Below are 21,124 nucleotides of genomic sequence, written 5' to 3'. Positions count from 1 at the left end.
AGTGCAATTCCGTTTCGGACTTGTTGTTTATGTCCCATTATTTATGATTAATTATAATAATATTTGTTAATTGTTAAGTTTGTTAATAATACAATAAATACTACAACATTTTTTTAAATTTTTTGGGAATGAAAGTATATACACGAATATAAAAATATAATAATATGCTGCTAAAATAAATCATTTGTTAATTTCTGAACGTATAAAAATACATAGCAGACTATTAATTTCTGAAGGCGATGGTAAAGTTTCTAACCTAATATTGATTGGCAAAAATATCTACGCCATACGTTTTTTCTCACCTGGATGACGTAACTACAAATGGGTATAATTTCGACTTTAATTCTTTTAGAAAAATTAAATAATTAATAGCTGATTACACTGCCATAAATAATGAATTACTAAATTACAACTGGAATGATATTTTTAGGGTTGGCGATGTCGATGGTAATGTTGCAATGTTTTAGAAATATATTAATGATATTATTGATATGTCCATTTCAAAAGGATATGTAACCAAATTGAAATATCCGATATGATTTTCAAGAAATGCGATTAACTGATCAAAGAAAAAGAAAGAACTCATAAAAAATGGAAAATACATAAAAACTTAAATGATTATAATCATTTGTCCCACTTAAGAAGGCGTTTAAAAAATAGTATGATAATTGATTATAAACAGCACATTGATACAACTGAGAATAATTTCATAACAGACTCAACAAAATTTTGGTCTTTGGTTAATAATAAAAAAAATTGTAAATCGATAGGCACTAAAAGTGATGAAATATGTGAACATTTTTCTCAATATTTTTACAGTGTATTTAAAATAAATGTAACACACTCCCACGTAGAACCAATTTTATCCTCTAATAGTTTCACCATATAAAATATTTCAGAAATCACCATAATAAAAGCTTTATCCCAACTAGACCCAAGTAAAGTTCCTGGTCCTGACGGACTACCTGCCTCATTTTGAAAACTAGGTCCAAGCTTTAGTCAACCTCTTTCTATCATATATAATAAATGTATTTTGATAGGAACATATCGTAAACTGTAGAAATTTGCTCAAATCGTTCCAGTACATAAATTTGATGAAAAAAATCAATGTTTGTAATTACAGACTCATATCAGTGCTAAGTGATTTTGGTAAGATTTTTTAACAACTTATTTTCGAACAACTTTTCTTTGATATTAAACCTACAATCGATTGATTTTGAAGGCTTTTTCAGAGGGCGATTCTTACTAATATGATAGCAAATTAACCTTTGAACAGCACCAAGAAATAATCTGTCTAAGAGCTATAAAAAACATAGGATTTATTGTGTGAGCTACAAAAAGTTTTTCCAAAGCTTCTTTGGTACTGGTAATTTATAATTCCTTAGTAAGACTCATTAGAGTATAATAATAATAATAATAATAATAATAATAATAATAATAATAATAATAATAATAATAATAATAATAATAATAATAATAATAATAATAATAATAATAATAATAATAATAATAATAATAATAATAATAATAATAAAGGTCTTTTTATTTAGGAAAAAAAATATAATAATTACAAGTTTAATAGTTTAAAGGCGATTCAGCGCACAAAGATTCAGATATCTAAATGCCTGTTCTTCCATCTAACCTAATTATCTATACTATACTAGTTTCAAAATAGGAATAATATAAACGCTATAAATTATAAAGAGTACATCAACCAGCAAAAAAAGAAAATGTGACAGCATATATGCCTACACAAGGAAAAAGAAACAAATGCAACCCCACAAACAAAACACATCACAAAGCAAAAGATACAGTCTGTTATATGTATGTATATCATAACCTAGTCTAGTCTATAGTCTATTGCATTAATTGTTTTTGTTATCATCATCGGAATAGAGAAAAGAAAATACAAAAATAAAAAAAGAAAAAAAAAAGAAACGAAACAACCACTAAATTATGCTTTATTGTTCCTGCAGTAATTTCTTAAACCTGTATTTTTTTAAAGAATATAAGCTAAAAATGTTTTCGGCATTAGTTTGGCAGCTATTTATAATTTTTGAAATTTGATAAGAAAATGATCTTTTATAAGTTTCAGTTGAGTGAAGCGGAGGTGTTAGCCTTCCTTTATACCGGGTATTAATATTGTGAACATCTGTGCAAAATTTTATTTTATTATATAAGTAAGGTGGAAATCTTAAATTAATTATTTTAAAAAACATTGAAGATGCGTGAAAAATCCTTCTGTTGTGCATAGTCAACCACCTGGTTTCCTTAAGCTTGTGTTTTATGAGGTTGCGCTTTCTTATGCCATTATATTAATCTAAGGCACGCATTTTGGAGTTTCTACTCTCGCATGGACCATACACTGCATCGCTGTGATAGGACCAGTGAATCACACAGTAGAATTTTTTATTCTATTTAAAACGTAACGATGTGTATAAATATTTTTAAGGTTTAAAAATCCTTTTTGAATACATGAATTTACGTGCTGCGTGAATCGCAGGTCACTATCCAGAATCAAACCCAAGCTCTTGCAGTGCTCGACGTGTTTTATAGGCACGTTATTGATATGAATTAGGTCCCTATAATACTGTAAAAAAGTCTTACGGCTACCCTTTAACCCTTGCCACCAAACAGCATAAATGCTAATTTCATAGAATTTAATTGTAAGCAATGATTTTTAGAAAACTCGTAAATGCTGGCAAGGTCATAATTAATGGCAGCCACTGCTTGGGAACTTTCACCTGGTTCAAATGAGAGATATATTTGAGTATCATCAGCATAATAGTGCTGCTTAGATGATATGAATATTTTTGCCATGTTTGATACATAGATTGAAAAAAGGATTGGCCCAAGGATGGAGCCCTGAGGCACGCCAGAAGAAATCTCTAAAAAACCAGAATCTACGCCATTATAAGAAACAGCTTGATACCTATCTCTAAGATAATTAGCAATCAACGCGCATGCCCCCTCCCCTAAACCAACAAATGACAAAATATTTATTAAAAGATCATGGTTGAGAGTATGCCCACATTATTTGAACTCCCATTTATCAAGTATATATAACACGGATAGACACTATACAAATAAAATTCATACATTTTCTTAATTACCGTTTTAATAGACCGAGACAATAGTGTACATACAATGATCGTTAATTTGAAGTTTTATAATGTACAGGGTGTCCCATTTTGGGTACTTTTGCGGGATATCTCCGTTATTTTTCGAGATAGAGAGTTGCGGTTTTCGCGACACTGTGCCACTATTTCGTAAAACTAAAAATGCTGTTAACAAAATTTTCATAGCTCTTTTATTTTTTAAGATATAGGGCATTTTTAAATTTTTTGCATTTTGGGACCCCCCTCGTGTCTCCGTTATTTTTAAAGTTTTTGTAAAAGTAAAAACTCATTCTTATAGATTTCTTCCGTAGAATCCAGTGGTGTGGATATATTTTTTTTTTTGATTATTAGTTGTTGAGTTACAACCCAAAGTTTGGGTCCTAAACTTGCTTTTTAAATGGAACACCCTATATATCTATAGTTTAAAATATTGGCCAATAAATAACAATTTTCTAAATTTAAATGATCAAATTCATAATTTAATGGGAGGCCATGGCTATTTATAACAAGAAACAAAAAAATGACAATTAAATTAACATGTTTCTTTAAATTAATTTGTAACATTGATTTATGTCTTAGTATTATCAAGCTTAAGTTGAATTAATATTAGTATCTTTTGTATTATTTTATTTTTGTAAAATTGGTGGATACCGTTAATAAATAAATAAATAAATAGATTAATGTCAACTATCTTATGAATGAATAACGAAAATATTTATTTTAAAGCATACAATAAAGAAAATAGGAGTTGGAGTGTCTTGTTTTATTTTGGGAAAACAAATAGTATACCGAATTTTTGCACGTAGGTATCTAGACATACTTGAGGAAGTTATTCCAGAACTTCTGGAAAATATCCCTCTAGCCCAATATAACACTGTCTACCTACAACAAGATGGTGCCCCAAGTCATAATTCTGGGCTAATAAGGGCATTTCTTAAAATAACTTTGCTCAAAGATGGATAGGTACCAACGGACCTGTTAGATGGCCTCTTTTTTTATCGAGGTATATACAAGATCAAGTGTATAAAAGACAATGCAATAATCTAATAGAACTTCAAGATGCAATTTATTTAGCATTTCAAAATCTAAGAAGGAGACAAATTATTATTTTGAATGCTATTTAAAGGGTTACAAAGATGTGCCAATTTTGTATCAGAGAAGATATATGGTGGTCATTTTGAACATCTCTTGTAAAAATGTTGTTTTGTTATATGGTTGTTTTCTTATAGTGTTTATTAAATTTATATATTTGTTTGTTATGTTTCTTTATTTAAAAAAAAATAAGAATGATGCAATTCCCTATTCGTCGTAATTAATTTGAAACTTTTTATTTGTCTATTATTATTCATAGCCTACTATTAAATTATGCATTTAATTTAGAAAATTGTTAGTTATTTGCGTATTTTTTTAAATAAGTCCATAATGTTATATATTTTTGAAAAGGTAAAAAAAAAGGCCAATTTTATGAATTATAAATATATCGGATGTTCCATTTAAAAAAAACATAACTTTGGGTTATAACTCAAAAACAATTAATCAAAAGAAAAAACATATCTATACCACTAGATTCTACGGAAAAAGATCTATAATAATGAGTTTTTACTTTTACAAAAACTTTAAAAATAACGGAGATACAAACGGGTCCCAAAATGCAAAAATTTCAAAAAGCCCTGTATCTTCAAAAATAAAAGAGCTATGAAAATTTTGTTAACAGCATCTTTAGTTTTATGAAAAAGAAGCACAGTGTCGCGAAAACCGCAACTCTCTATCTCTAAAAATAACGGAGATATCCCGCAAAAGTACCCAAAATGGGACATCCTGTACAATCACTCGGAAATAGACGTAAATACTTTAAGTTAATGTTTATCTACAAAATAGTAAATATTGACTTCGAGTCTAATTTCTGTCTACATCATATTCTCATAAACGCCCAACATCTTACGTACAAGGCTAACTTTAGGTATTCCAAGATCACAATCAAACTACTTTCTGCATTCACCTCTTTTCGTTGCGCTAGAGAATTTAACGAAATTAATCAGTTATAATTCAATATTTTTTACTTAAATTTCAACACATGAGGAAAAAATTAAAGCTTAGTAATACTTTAACAAGGCAAGACGCTTGGTAATACCGCTGATTGAATATTTGATAATTTTGTTCTCAGGTGATGATTAGAAGATTTGTGATTTATTTGAACATTAATTATACTTAAAATATTAGGTAAGTTACATCAACATTTTTATTAATTTAGATGTTTTTATTTAGATTATAAAGAGTAAATAAGAAATAGTATATTGTGATATAATAAAAATGCCGACTCAGCTACTTTGGGTGAGGACATTTTTGTGTGGGAGGTAGGATTTTTCAGTCTTACCCATTGGTGTTTTGGTGTTTACTAGCCACCTTTTTTTTTTTTAGTAGTGCATTATCACTGTAAAATTACCCAATACCGCCGTCCGGGCGGGGGCATTTTTCTTATATACTGTATTAATCACTTTTTTTTTTACTTGGTAGTCGGATTTTAAGTCAACGCGAATGTGGAATTTTATCTTCTCTGAAGTCTGCTAAGGCGGCTGTTAATTTTAACTTCCCCCTTTCACTGTCAGAGCAAGAATAATAATTGAGCAATAATCCGTCTGGCTCTCCGAAGTTTCTGGGGAATTCGAGATGATTCGATGGTTGCTGGTATAATAGAAAGGAAGATTTTTTGGCGCGGCGAATTTATTAATCAAGCAACGTACCGCAAAATTTACTCACACCACGCTCAGTATTTTATGTTGGCTTATCTTGTTGTTGTTCGTAGTGGTTGTAAAATCTTGTATTTCGTGCGTCAAGAGATACTATTCTATAACATAGAGATACTATGTCATAAAATTGACCAAATCAAATTAGTGTTAAGGAAGAATGGAGCGCTGGCTTAAAGGTGTTGCAAAATATAAGGTTCGCTTGGATGATGCGTCAAATTCAAATCAAGGTGATATGACGGCGTTAAGTTCTAGTTTTATGGTTTTAAGTTCAAGTAGTAAAACATCTAATGACACACTGAGGGTGAAAAAACGAAAGTAAGACGAATCATACATTAAACTCGGATTTGTTGATTCCAACGGCTCGCCTCTTTGTATGTTGTGCAGCAAACTTCTTCCTAATAGTTCGATGGTACCTGCTAAGATGCGCCGACATTTAGAAACTGTACATCCCGACTTCAAAAACAAAAGTAAAGAATTTTTCTTACGTAAAAAAAGAACAATTATTAAGAAGCTAAAAAACTATGACGTATGCGACTCAGACTGTAAATGAAAAGGCCACGGAACCATCGTATTTAGTAAGTTACCGCATTGCCCAAGCGGGAGAAGCGCACACTATCGCTAAGAATTCAATAAAACCATGTGTGGTAGACATAACAAAATGTATGCTGCGCCAAATTGGGGATATTGCAGCAAACATAAAACAAAAACTGGTTTCACGGCTTCAAAATAACAAATTCGTCTTGCAAACGGATGAGTCGACTAATGTTGCTGGACTGGCCATCTTGCTAGTAATTCTGCGATATCCATATAAACATTCACTCGAAGAAGACTTGCTTATGTGCTCATCGCTGCCTACCAACACAACCGGAGAAGAGATTTTTAACACGATTAACATAATTTTTGAAGAAAACTAACTCGAATGGAATGATTGCATTGATATTTGTACCGATGGAGTCAAGGCAATGACAGGTAGAACAGCAGGATCAATATCGCGAATAAAAATGAAAGCGGCAAATTGTAGTTCCAGCCACTGCATTCTGCATAGATAATCACTCGCGGTTAACAAAATGCCACCAAATCTAAAATTGGTTCTTGATGAGTCAGTAAAAATACGAGGCATGTCCAGAAAATAAGTGTACTAAATTTTTATGGGTTATAAATTTTTTTACTCGAACAAAAAAAATATCTGTTTACATTAGTACATATCTAAACTATTTTTCGACATAGTCACCATTCCTCTCAATGCAGGTGGTGTACCGGGGTATCAGTTTTTTGATGCCCTCCTCGAAGTAGTTTCTCGCCAATCCCTTCGTTCACTTCTCCACCTCCTCCTTCACCTCCTGGTCGGTTGAAAACTTTTTTCCACCCATGTGCAGCTTCAGGGAGGTAAAGAGGTAGTAATCTGACGGTGCTAGGTCAGGGGAATGCGCAGGATGGTCCAGGACATCCCATTTAAACGAGGCGAGCAGGTTTTTCGTGGCGTTAGCTGTGTGTGGTCTGGCATTGTCGTGCAGCAGGCAGACTCCCTTTGTCAGCATGCCTCTCCTCTTGTTCTGAATTGCCCTCCGTAATTTTCTTAGGGTCTGACAGTATCTTGCAGCGTTGATGGTCTCCCCTTGAGGCAAATATTCAATAAGAATTATGCCTTGACAGTCCCAAAACACGGATGCCATGATTTTCTTGGATGAAATTGTCGTTTTGAACTTTTTGGCAGAGGGTGAAGAGGTGTGACGCCATTGTTGAGACTGCCTTTTGGTTTCTGGTGTGTAGTATAATATCATAGCTTTATCACCATATGCAGTTTGTACCTCATTACAACCCTCAACCGGAGTTAATCCCTTCCAAACGAGATAACGGATAACGCCGCGTATTTCACACTTGGCGGGAGATTGGATTGACATTTCTCACTAAACGTGTTGCTGCGTCTATAGTTCTCAACGTACTGACCTCGAAGCGGTCTTGTTGTGGAGGGGAGAAATCACGCTATGCGGCAGTGCAGCCAACATGTGGAAAAACAATTCCCTACCGCCGTGACAGGCTCAGTACACTTACTTTCTGGACATGCCTCGTAATTAATTTTATCAAGTCACGTCCACTACAATCCCTATTGTCCCTCAATATTATGTGAAGATTATGGTAGCAATCATAAAACACTATTGCTCCATACTGAAGTGAGATGGTTGTCTCGGGGTAAAACTTTGACAAGGCTTTTTGAACTAAGAACAGAATTAGAAGCTTTTCTCTTCTCAGATGTTCCTTTTAATTTAAAAGACCGTTTGTCCGATAAAAGCTGGTTATTTAGACAAGCATTTTTAGCAGACATGTTTGGAAAACTTAACGAATTAAACCTGTCACTACAAGGAAAACAGACAACAGTTTTCAATGCTAACAACAAAATAACTGCCTTTAAAAAAAATTAGATTTTTGGATTACTTATTTTGGTAAGAGAGAAATCGAAAGCTTTTCGTTGCTAAGTGAGTTCCTTAGTCACCATAGTCTTAGTGATACAGAAATATTTCAAAATAAAATATTTGTTGAATTGGTGCAATATCTTAATGATCTGCAAGGGACTTTTAAATCTTACTTTCCTGAAAAACAGAATACAAAACTGAAAATAAACTCATGGATTCAAAACCCTTTTTCATCTAAATTGCAGAAGCCTGAAAATATGTCAAATCAGATATATGAATCATTTCCAGAAATGACATCGGATACAACATGGAATCGTTGTTCAAGACGTGATGAATATCCACAACTTGCCACAGAAGCTTTGAATGTTCTTCTGCCGTTCCCAACAACGTATTTGTATGAAACGGGATTTTCAGCATATACCGCTACAAAAACAAAATACCGCAATAGACTGGATACCGAACCAGACATGAAATTCAACTGTTTTCTATCAAGCCTGATATTACCCAGCTGATGAGGAACAAAAACAATTACATGCCTCGCATTAAATGAACTTAGTGTTATCATTTGTTTACTAACTCACTACTTACTGTATCGATCTTTTTTTGTATGATTATTAATAAACAATTCACATATAACTGCTTTTGCTTTTAGTTTAGAGTTCCGTTAAAAATTTAGTTTTTTAAAAGGAGTTCCGTTGCGAAAAAAGTTTGAGTAACACTGTGTTATTGTATGAAATATGAGAAAATTAACCGAACGTGAAAGAATCGAGATCTTTTGCATGATTGGTTTTGAATATGTCGCGTACTCAGAAGGAGGTAGTTCAGTTGTTTAATGCAACTCATCCTGATCGGTCGCCTACTAGCCAAAGCATGGTAACCAGAGTTGAAGCAAAGTTTCGTGAATTCGAGCATGTTCGGGATACTCAAAAAGCTAGTCGGGGTTCAATAACTGAAGAAGATGTGCTTAACGTTCTGTTAACGGTCCAAGATAATCCCAGGCATGGCCTCTAATATTAATTTATCGCGATCTACTGTGCATAAAATATTGAAAAAAGCAAAGTACCACTCTTATAAAATATTCTTACTTCAAGAGCTATCGGAAAATAATTTTGATCGCCGAAAAGAATTTTATGAGCAGATGCAGCAATTATGTAATGATAATAATAATTTTGTAAAACGGATATTTTCTAACGAAGCAACGTTTACTCTAAGCAGCCATGTGAACAGACAGAATAATCGATGCTGGGCGACCGAAAACCCTCACTGGCTCACAAAATGTCATACACAACATTCTCAAAAAGTCAATGTGTGGTGTGGTATAGTGAAAGGAAGACTATTAGGACTTCACTTTTTTGATGACACTCTCACCAGAGATCTTAGCCTCGCTTTGATAACTTTGTATCCGGATTTGGAAGAACCCGACATGCACCAACGTGATCTTTTTTTTTAGCAAGATGGAGCCCTGCCACTCTATGCTTTACCCGTTCGCAATTATCTAGATGAAGTTTTTCCAAATCGTTGGATAGGTAGACGAGGGTTCATTGAATGGCCACCCAGACCACCAGATTTAACTGCTCTCGATTACTTTTTATGGGGATACTTCAAAAGTGAAGTGTATATCACTAAACCAGCGAGTCTAGAAGATTTAAAAGGACAAATACGCCAGGAAATTAGAAATATTACTCCAACAACGTTCAAAAAGAATTTTTAAATCGCCTTGGTTGTCAGGTTGTTAACGGTGCTCAATTCGAATATTTAATTTTGATAGGTATTTCTTTAGATTAGGTATTTCTTATTTCTAATAGAAAGCAAAGAGTGCGCTTAAATTCCACCTTTTCAGAATATTTAAATATTAATCAGGGAGTTCCTCAAGGCAGCATTTTGGGGCCACTACTATTTTCGATTTATACTTGTGATTTTTCTGAATTCCTGCATAACTGCAAGTCTCACCTATATGCAGATGACGTCCAACTCTACTCAGCTTTTCCGATAAATGAACTGAATACTGGCTTAGCACGCATTAATACCGATTTAAATCAAATTGTACAGGTGTCTAATTTTCATGGGCTGGCTCTCAACCGTACTAAATCTAAACTATTACTTTTTGGAATGCCTAAATCTTATTATTTGAATTTAAATGTTATTATCGATGGAAATATTATACAACCATCTGACTGCGAAAGAAATCTAGGCATTCTTCTTGATAATCAGCTTAATTTTGTAAAACATATTTCCAGTATTTTACAAAAAGCCTATTATAAATTGAAAATTCTATACATTCATAAAGATATTTTATCTTCTGATGTTAACCTCAAATTAAGTGATTCGTTGGTTCTTTCTTTAATTAGCTATGGTCGTGTACTCTTCTGGCCAGCTCTTGCTCAAATGAAGTCAGCCTTGTCAAGCCTACAAAAACTACAAAATGCTTTCCTAAAGTTTTGCTACGATAGAAGAAAATTTGATAACGTCACGCCGTTATTTCTTGCCTCTGGCTGGTTGAATTTGGATGAACTTTATAAAATCAATATGGCTGTTCTTGTTTATATATCTATATGACAAATTATCCAGTCATAACAGCATACATGGCCGTGAAATGCGCCACTCTGCAAACCTTTTGATACCAAATCATAGAACTTCCAAATTCCAAAGGTCTTTCAGTTATAGTGCGGTTAAGGTATATAGTTCATTGCCAAATAACCTTAAAGCTAAAACCTCGGCTGTCTTATTTCGAAAAGCTGTCAAATCTTACTTTTCTAACACTGCGAACTAATAACTAAAATATAAAAAATATATTTCATTTAATTTTAAGTCATATCACTAATTACTTTTTTCTTTTTTTTTTTCTTTCTTTTATAAACTAGATATAATTATAATTATTTTAATAATTAATTACGTCATGTGATTTAAGCAAAATTCTATTTTAGGTTTCTTATAATTTTAGGCTTCTCTTCTTATTATTTTTTTTTCTGTATGTTTTTCATAATGTTTAAAACTTATTCAATTTATTTATTATTTACATTGTTATGCTTTCGTATGTTAAGTTAGTAGTGCGGTTAGATAGAGTAGCCCCAGGCTAGATCTCGCCCCATTTTTGGTTAATAACTTTTGTAACTATTTGCGTAATATAAAGGCATTTATTATTATTATTATTATTATTATTATTCTTTAATTTATCATTTAATCATAATTTTTCGTTCAAAATTGCTTATGTAACCACTATTCATTTGTACCATATCCTTTGTAAAAAATGCGATCTTTCTGATTCTGCATTAAAAAAATTGTGGTTTCCATTTAAAAAACATATTGATGACGTCATATCTTTTTTTTTAGTCACCACGTAGAAAAACCCTAAACCAAATAGACAATAGACGGTTTCGGGCATTTTTTCAGAAACGGTCCATTTCATTTTTATTGAATTTATCCGCTACTTTACGGATGCACTGTATATCGACACATAATCAAATTTTCCTAAATTACACACAAATCGACAACACGTAGTTTGTACGTGTTGGAGTTTCTGCTGGGTTATTTTATCAAGACAAGGATAATAAATAATAAGACAGTAATTCAAAATGGATAACACTAACGATACTGAGAATTTTTTTCTTATCTTAAAATTTAAAATATATTCGTTAGCATAGAGCAAACGTATATGCAAATAGCACCTCGGCAAGACAGCACTAATATGTCCTTGGAATCTTAAAGAAGAACCAATAGTTCAATCTAGAATCTTGACGCTCTCAGCAAAAGCCAGAGAGTTATTATCAAATTGAACGTATTCTATTTTTTTCCATATTAGCACGAAAATTTTTATTGACAAAAAGTAATAACTTAGTTTCATTGGCATAGATTGTCTTCTTTTGAGTAGCGCAAGATTAAGTTTAGGTGTCTATTTATACTTTCAGAAGCATGTTCTATTTCATCTGAATCAAAATAATAAATTAACTGAGTATCGTCAGAGTACTGGTACATCTTGAGGATTTTTAAAAAAATACCTGCGTTAAGACAGAATCAAATGGGTTTTATCATAATTATCAACCTTGTGAAGACATTTCCTATGAACATATTTAAGAAGTACTTACTTCTCGTAGCTGCAGAATTAGGCACTTAACATCGACAGTTTTAGCTTTAAAATTTGCATGGCTAATTCCGCTCTAAAGTAATTACGAGCTTACTAGCTCAATTTTACAAGCTTTTTAAATACCTCAACATTTAAAAAATAACCAAATCATTTATAAAAATAAAGACATTCCAAGTCCGTTGAAAAAGAAATAAACAAAAGAGCCGTCTTTACACTTTAAGAGGAAAATACATCTAGATTCTAGAAAAACCAAAGACACTTACCTTGTAGTACACATCAGGGACATACTGCTTATCAGTGGATTCCCTCACATATCCCAACTCAGGAACATCTTTGGTCGGTACCAGGCAATTATCTTTAACCAAAGCCATGCACTGATTCGACACCTGATAACCTTCCATGTGTACTTGATTAGTTTTGTCACCTAAAAGCAGTTTTGTCTTGCGTCGGTTCAGAAATTTCAAGATTAAAAACTCACCGGTTACGCATACGGTGACGTGTTTCGAGCCAAAATAACCGCTTGAAGCATATTTACACGGGTTCGGGTGCTTATTTTGAAAATATCCGGCCGTTATGCATTCCTAAAATATAAAAATTTGTTTAAAACGTTGCATTTAGAACATCATTTGTGGCTTACTTGGGCCGAAAGAAAATGTGATTCGACATTCCTAGTGTGTTTTACTGTGCCCTTTTGAATGTCGTCAGGCAATAAGTCGGTAAAAATCCAACCCACAGGTCGTAATCCTAAGGCTGTCGCAATTTCGTTCACTACAGCTTCTTTTTCGTCCGGTAATAAACGGATTGAATCTCGGGAGCTATCTTGGGGTGGTTCGTAAATGGCAACCACATTGGCCCTTATACCTGTTTTAATAAATGAATTTAATCTAATTTAATTATAGATAAAATCATGGCAAATGGTTTTTTTTAATTTATTATTTTACTAAATATTTCTTCCTATTTAGCCTTGCTATGTTTTTTATGTCAATGTACTTGACTTAATAATAATCTAACTATCATATAAAAAATATTCAACAATTATGTAAGTAAGCTTTTCGTCTCTTTCACGGCAATTTTATTCTAGATTTGATCAAATGAATACTTGTCTTCAATGTAGTACATAGTATAATAGTACAATAGTTTCTTACTTTACCTTCCTATTAAACAAATAAATGTTGAGAAATCTATCTACGCGATTTTAGATAATTATAAATGTATGCCCTCGATGGCACTGATTTTAATCTGTATTTCTGTTTAAGTTAAGTTTTAACTTAAGGTAAGATAAAATTTTTAATGTCTGTTGGGTCTTAATTTCTGTTTCTTTAGAATTTTCCAAAAATTTTCCTCTAATAACCATATATTATTGTTTAATTATTTAATATATTTTTTCATGTTATTTCTTTAATATTACAACTACAATACTTTTTGACCCTATCCTCTAAGATTGACTTTTTTTCTGTTAATAACTGCCAAAAAAAATCATTTATATATTAAACCAATAAAACAATCAAACCGAATTTTAAAAAAACTTAAATACATAGATTGGTGATTTTTTGTAGAATTTATTTTTAGGAATGTTTATATACAGGGTGTCCAAGAGAAGGATGAACTGCATGGCGATCTCGGAAACGGTAGGTCGGTTAAATTAGAGAAAAGTTGCGCAATTCGATCCTTAATTAAATACAGTTTCAACCATTTTAAAATTTTGAATACTTTCGTAGATATCCGAAAAAAAAAAAAAATTTGGTAAAATGGTATTTATTTTTTACCAGCTCTATTTCAACACGTATCAAAAAACCGAAAGAACTTTTTCATTGCCACTTTTTGTGCTTTACAATTTGATGTATAAATAGTTTAAGTCCGACGTTTCGTCTCTGAGTTATCGTCAACTTTTATTTTATTAAAGTTGGGAAAAGTATAGAAAAACTAGATCGGAAGCTGACCATTTACTCTATAAAAATATTCGTAACCAGACATTATCTGCCACTAGAGCTGCAAAAAAGAGATATATTATAAATACTTCTCAATTAAACAATACAGCTTAACTCTAGAAAACTCTTCAAACATTAAATGTTCGCTCACAAAAAAAATCACATTATACCAAGTAACCCCTCAAATCCTAATAAAATTAATACTTATTTTACATCCTTTTTGCAATCCATATCAAATCCCTCAAATAATAAAATTTTATATTGTAATACCCACATATTCAACACAGAAATTAACTTTAAATTTTCTTTAGCTACAATAGATGAAATACACTCCGCTCTACATAACATCCGAACTAACGCTGTTGGTACAGATCAAATTAATGCAAAAATGCTAAAAATATGTAGCCATTTAATAAATCATATAATTTTACACATTGTTAACACGGCCATAGAGAAGAAACAAGTTCCAACAATCTGGAAAACTGCTCTGGGCATCCCACTACCAAAGAATACTCAGCCCTCCCATTTTTCTGAGTTGAGGATCATAAGTATTCTTCCCACCCTGTCAAAAATTTTTGAGCGAATCCTTTATAATAAATATTCCCTTATTTTACTGTTAATAAAATCCTGCCTGATAATCAATGTGGATTTCGAGAGAATTTTAGTACAGTATCTGCCTTAGCATCTGTGCTTGATGATATAGTCAAGGCCTGCGATAAAGGCTACATAAATATTTTGGTACTTCTAGACTTCTCCAAAGCCTTTGATACTTTGGATCACCGTCTCCTATTAGCTAAGCTAAAATATTATGGGTTCGACGCGAATTCTGTTCAAATAATTAATTATTTCTAAGCAAACGGTCGCAAAAGGTGGTCTATAATAATATTACGTCGAATGCATTGGATAGTCTGTCCAATGCATTCACAAGGAGCTATTTCGTCACCCCTTCTATTTATTATTTACACCATTGATATAATTCTCGCACCTAAATACTGTAAAACACAAGCATACGTGGATGACACACAAATCTATGTCTAAATTTAAATACAAAATGCGTTTGTTTTTATTTAATCAACAAACTCACCATGAATAAGAAAGGATATCTTTTTCTTATTAAAGACAAAAAGACACTTAAAATAAGCATGTTGAGGTAATACTTAATGAAAAAAAAGGGAAAATAACCAAGAAAAGCATATCTAACTTGTGTAATAAACCAACCTTATAATATATTTGAAGAATTTATAAACAGGTATTGGCATTGTATGCTTAGCTGGACTAGGTTTTGAAATTATTTCACAATATACAGTGAGGGACAAAAGTATTGGCACACCATAATTTTATAAAGTAATTTATTAATGTTTACTATATTTATGTAACCCAATAATAACTATCTAACTAAAAACATATAAAAGATTTAGTACAATAATAATAATGAAAAATAAAAAAGATTTCCTTAAGCATAACGAGAGCATAACAAAAAAATCAAAATTACATTCTATTTAAAATGGACATAACTATTGGCACACCCAAATAAAAATAAGATTTAATCCCAGTTCTAATATTCTGTAGGACCTCCTTTTCTTTTTATAATATGAGTGAGCCTCCTTTTCTTTTTATAATATGAGTGAGTTTCCTTTTCATTGAATGGACCAGCTTTTGCGTATAGGAAGGCTCAAAACTATTCCATTCTTGTAGCAAAACACGTTTAAGCTCTTCCTTACTGGAAATATGGTGTTTCCTTATTCGTTTTCCTAGCTCACTCCAAAGATTTTCGATCGGGTTAACATCTGGAGATTGAGGAGGTGTATTTAAAGTATGAGGGACATTAAACGCAATCCACTGCTTGACTATATAGGCTGTATGTTTCGGATTGTTGTCCTGTTGAAAGTAATAATCATTTGCCAAATTAAGTTTTTCCGCACTAGCTCTTAAGTTTTTTTTAATAACAAAAAAATCAAAATTACATTCTATTTAAAATGGACATAACTATTGGCACACCCAAATAAAAATAAGATTTAATCCCAGTTCTAATATTCTGTAGGACCTCCTTTTCTTTTTATAATATGAGTGAGCCTCCTTTTCTTTTTATAATATGAGTGAGTTTCCTTTTCATTGAATGGACCAGCTTTTGCGTATAGGAAGGCTCAAAACTATTCCATTCTTGCAGCAAAACACGTTTAAGCTCTTCCTTACTGGAAATATGGTGTTTCCTTATTCGTTTTCCTAGCTCACTCCAAAGATTTTCGATCGGGTTAACATCTGGAGATTGAGGAGGTGTATTTAAAGTATGAGGGACATTAAACGCAATCCACTGCTTGACTATATAGGCTGTATGTTTCGGATTGTTGTCCTGTTGAAAGTAATAATCATTTGCCAAATTAAGTTTTTCCGCACTAGCTCTTAAGTTTTTTTTAGAATATTTAAATAAACATTTTTGTCCATAATACCATCTATAAAAGCCAGATTTCCGACCCCTCCCGATGACATACAGCCCCACACTAGTACACTACCACCACCATGTTTCACAGTCTTATGCAAATTTTGTGCATCTAGTTCACAATTGGGCTTCCTCCGCACAGTCACTTTCCCATCTGAATGAAAAATGTTGAATTTACTTTCATCAAAGAATATTACTTTGTCCCAAAATATATTATCTTGATGAAAGTGTGCATTCGCAAATTCAAGACGCTTTTTTTGGTTAACCTTATTAATAAATGGTTTATTCCGAGCTACTCTGGCACTATATCCAGCCCTATGAAGAACTCTTCGTACTTTTTTGAGCTCACGTTGATGCTATCTTCTTCTGTCAATATAGCCGCAATTTCAGAAGCGCTAGTTCGAGGGTTTTGCTTAATTTTATTCACAATTTTTCTTTCTTGCCGCTCCGTTAACTTGCGGACGTCCAGTTCTAGGCTTATTTTTGAAGTTTTCTGCAGTTTCAAACCTTTTTAAGACATTTACTGTGCGTAGCAGTAAATCGACTTTTCTTCACAATTTGGGAAATCGCTGAACACGATTTACCCTCTTTTCGTTGCTGTACAATTATTTTTCGCTCGGATTCCGTCGTTTCTTGGCCTTTGCGACCCATATTTGCAATGTATGCACTTAAAATAAGCACTAAACCTAAAGAAATATTTTACTTCATATAAATATTCTGTTAAAGGGCTGCTTCAAAATTCTCACATACAAGGCACCTATTTTTAAACACTTTGTAAACATGTGTGCCAATACTATTGTCCATGGGATTTTTGATAGAATTTTAATATGGGTTCTTTTGTAAAGCCTTTATTCATTAAATTTGTATTAAATATTAAGAAACGAATGCTCTTGGGTATACACTTTAAATTAGAAAATATTTAAATGTAATAGGTCTAGTACCTTAAGAGGACAGATACGAATTTTAATAAAAATCAATATGTGCCAATACTTTTGTCCCTCACTGTAACTATCTAATTTTTATAAAGAAAATCTCTACCTGCTACTGGATAAAGCTATTATATTACGGTCTTTTGTATCGCACGGTTTGTCGTTGTGTATAATAATTCTTTAAGTAACTTTCTTTTTCTACAATGTGTGCGTACATTTAAAGAGCTATTCGCTAATAAGTTGCATGATATTGTTTTATTTTCACTTTAGAGGGATTAGTTAGGTTAAGTAAGAGTAGCCACACGGCTAGACTTCGCCTCTCTTATATCCCTATAGAAACGTATGTATGATACCCTAAATTATTTGTTTGTTAAATAAAAGACGTTTATTATTATTATTATTATATGGACCGGAAAAAACTACACCCTGTGCATGAAAGCATATTTAATAACAATTACAACGATGTATTACACATAATATTTTAAAAAGTTTTATGGTCAAAAAGTCACTTTTTATGAAAGTTTCTTGTTTGTGTTATAGCAGCCCATGAAGGAGCATTCAAAAAACATTTAGTGCTTACCCATATTAAAAAAGAGCAAGGATTAACTAACTAACTGAAGCATTTTAATTATTTTATTTATGTAGGTACATCACTCAACAGAGAAACTCCAATAATAGAGTGGAAACGAAGTATATAAACATGAAATCATCTTATTAAAATAAAATTAATATTATAGATATGATAAATTATTAATATATAAAAAAGAAGAAAACAAGATTATCTAAACTAAGCGAATTCTTTTAATTTCGGCTAGGTTACAGTTAAATATATCGCATTGATTCTGTATAGAGTTGTATATATTTAATTAATTATTTAATTAATTAATTAATTAATGTAAGAACTGTAAATCTACCGAATCCCTTCTTTTCTGTAAGGATTTTACCTGAAATCTTTCAAGCAAACGATCATGTGAGAAGCCGATTTCCGGGTACACTCTTTTGCATTTAAACCAAAGGAATTTAAGAAATTTTCGCTGTATATTTTCAAGCTCTTAAATAAGGCTCTGATAGTATGGCGGCCAGAATATTCTAAAATTGCAAGAACATAGGTAAAGTACAGGAGTTTAATGATAGAGATATTCTCAAAGAATGGAGAGTTCCTGACAACAAAACCCAGCCTTTTATAACTTCTTTCTATGATATCTTCGATATGAAAACTAAATGAAAGTGAGCTATCAAAAATGACTCTCAAGTCTTTGAAGTGGGTTGATCTTGGTAGCGTCACATTATCAATTTTGTATTGGTAAGTAACACAGTTCTTTTTTAAGTAGTAGGAGACCACACAGCATTTAGAGGCAAGTTGTTATTCTTGTACCATTCGTTCATTGAGTTAATGGCCGCTTGGAGTTTAATGCAGTCCTCAATAATATCAATTCTACAGTATAATTTTTTTATAATCACAGTATAATAAGCTGTTTACTTCTAGGTCCTTAGAAATGGTATAAATAAATAAGTTGAGAAATAGAGGTCCCAATATGGAGCCTTGTGGTACGCCTGAAGGAGCGACTATTTCAGTTGAGCTGTGTCCAAAGCATTCAACATGTTGAGGACGTTTAGTGAAATAAGAGAAGTTAAACGAGATGAAAAGCCAAATTGGTAAGAAAGATTTGAAAGAATGAAATGATCAAGACGGTCGAAAGCTTTCGAGAAATCTCTAAGACTACATCAAGGTTTATAGGAAATATAATGCTGAATGAAGGACCCGCTCAAAAACTTTAAAAAAGTTGTTAATAAGTGTAACTGGTCGATAGTTATAGATAAGATTTTTACCATTTTTTTATAAACAGGAATAATTTTAGATTTTTTCCAGAGCACAGGAAATTCTCCAGTTCTGAGGGCAAGATTAAACAATATTGTTAGCGGTTTACAAAAAGCATACGCACAGTCAAAGAAAAAAAATGCAGGTATTTTATCGGGACCAACTATAGCTCTGGGTTTAACTAAATTTAAAGCACTTAGTACTTCATTTTCTGTAAAAGATGTGATGTTAATAGTATTACAATGTGAGTAGTTGATTTCAGTTATCTTCTGTTGGGATAAGTTATAAAAAATTGAGCATATAAAAAGTCTGCTATTTTTTGGGGGTCAGTTATTTTGTGAAGTGATGTTTATGAATCTTACTGCTCAAGGTTAGAGCAGTAAGATTTATATAAGTGATCAATGTCTGCTTTTATTTGTATGTGCAAGTTGCGAAAGTTACTTAAGTCCTATTAATTGGCAGAAAGCTTATATTTTTTATAGGCTCTATGTTTTTGCTTAATTAGTCTTAATATTTGTGGAGCAAACTAGGGCGGATATGTGCGTTTTCTATTCGAGGTTTTAGGAACGTATTTATCTAGATAAGAATAAATTTTCTGATAAAAAAGTTCGACACTGTATTACTATATTATATATTAACCCCGTTTTTTCACCACAAAATACACATTTCACACTTACATCACTCATTATTGTAATGCATATAAAACTTATTGCATTAAATTAACATAATCGTTTTGACACAACAAACAAATCGGAGCGTCAAACACGTACTATTGTGCTCAACTGAAATGGCATTATAGCGGCAGACGATAGAGTGGGGATGGCGCGAGAGAGTGGGAGATAGAGTAAGTGTGAGAAGGTAAGAGAGACGCGAAGTGGGAAATACAATTCTCAGTAGCTGTACCCTCCACGCTAAATTTATGGTTTTAGCTACATCGCCCCATGAAAATCGTTAGATAATATTTTTTCCGTAATTATTAAAGGATTTTCTTTAAAATAAAAAAAAAACATCAATCACGCAGGTTTTTTTTACAACTTTGTGACTCGCCTATTTCCTTACGTCACACTCAAATCGTCAGATTATTGAAATATACACTCTTCTCCATGTACTTAAGTTACCATGTCTTAATTTGACGCGCTCGAGATTTTCTGATAATAGATCTTTTTTTACTAATTTGACGAACTGCTATCAACGCACACCTCTATAGTAAAGATCCATATATGGTAGGGGTACATTATATTATAGATTATAAGGTTTCTTCCTATATAATTTTCTGACGCGCTGAGTAACACGCTAAATCCCCACTTGGGTTCCCTTACTTTTGCTAGAGCAACAGCATGTGCTTTTATTGGTAATCGTCCAGATAAAAGCGTAAATCATCCATATGTAACGGATTTGATGAAGAAGTTTCAAGAAACAGGGTCAGTACGAAACAGAAAAAAATGAAGTTCAGCATCCAGTGAGAAATGATGGGAAGTGGTGGACATTGCAGTTTTGGGTCATCTTGAGATGGAACCAATGGATAATACATCTGCTCGAAAAATTTACGTATCTAAAATTGCTATTCACAGAATTTTAAAATTACACAAATATTATGCCTACAAAATCAAACTAGTACATAAGCTAAAGAAAGATGATTTTGGTGGTCGTATA

At 32.3% G+C, this 21,124-nt stretch overlaps 1 protein-coding gene across 1 annotated transcript in view; it reads right to left on the bottom strand.

Annotated features, from left to right (window-relative positions):
* The window catches only part of LOC126744905 (nuclear protein localization protein 4 homolog), a 128,616-nt gene that overhangs the window by 66,264 nt on the left and 41,228 nt on the right, over window positions 1-21,124 (bottom strand). The window contains exons 6-8 of the mRNA XM_050452493.1: window positions 12,996-13,219; window positions 12,837-12,939; window positions 12,622-12,782 (exon numbers count right to left, since the gene is read on the bottom strand). Coding sequence (XP_050308450.1) covers window positions 12,622-12,782; window positions 12,837-12,939; window positions 12,996-13,219 — 488 coding nt within the window. The remainder of the gene's footprint in view (window positions 1-12,621; window positions 12,783-12,836; window positions 12,940-12,995; window positions 13,220-21,124) is intronic.

Source organism: Anthonomus grandis, chromosome 15, assembly GCF_022605725.1.
Source record: "Anthonomus grandis grandis chromosome 15, icAntGran1.3, whole genome shotgun sequence".
Classification (NCBI taxonomy): domain Eukaryota; kingdom Metazoa; phylum Arthropoda; class Insecta; order Coleoptera; family Curculionidae; genus Anthonomus; species Anthonomus grandis.
Note: the sequence above shows the minus strand (reverse complement) of the source record. Positions and strands in the feature narration are given on the sequence as shown.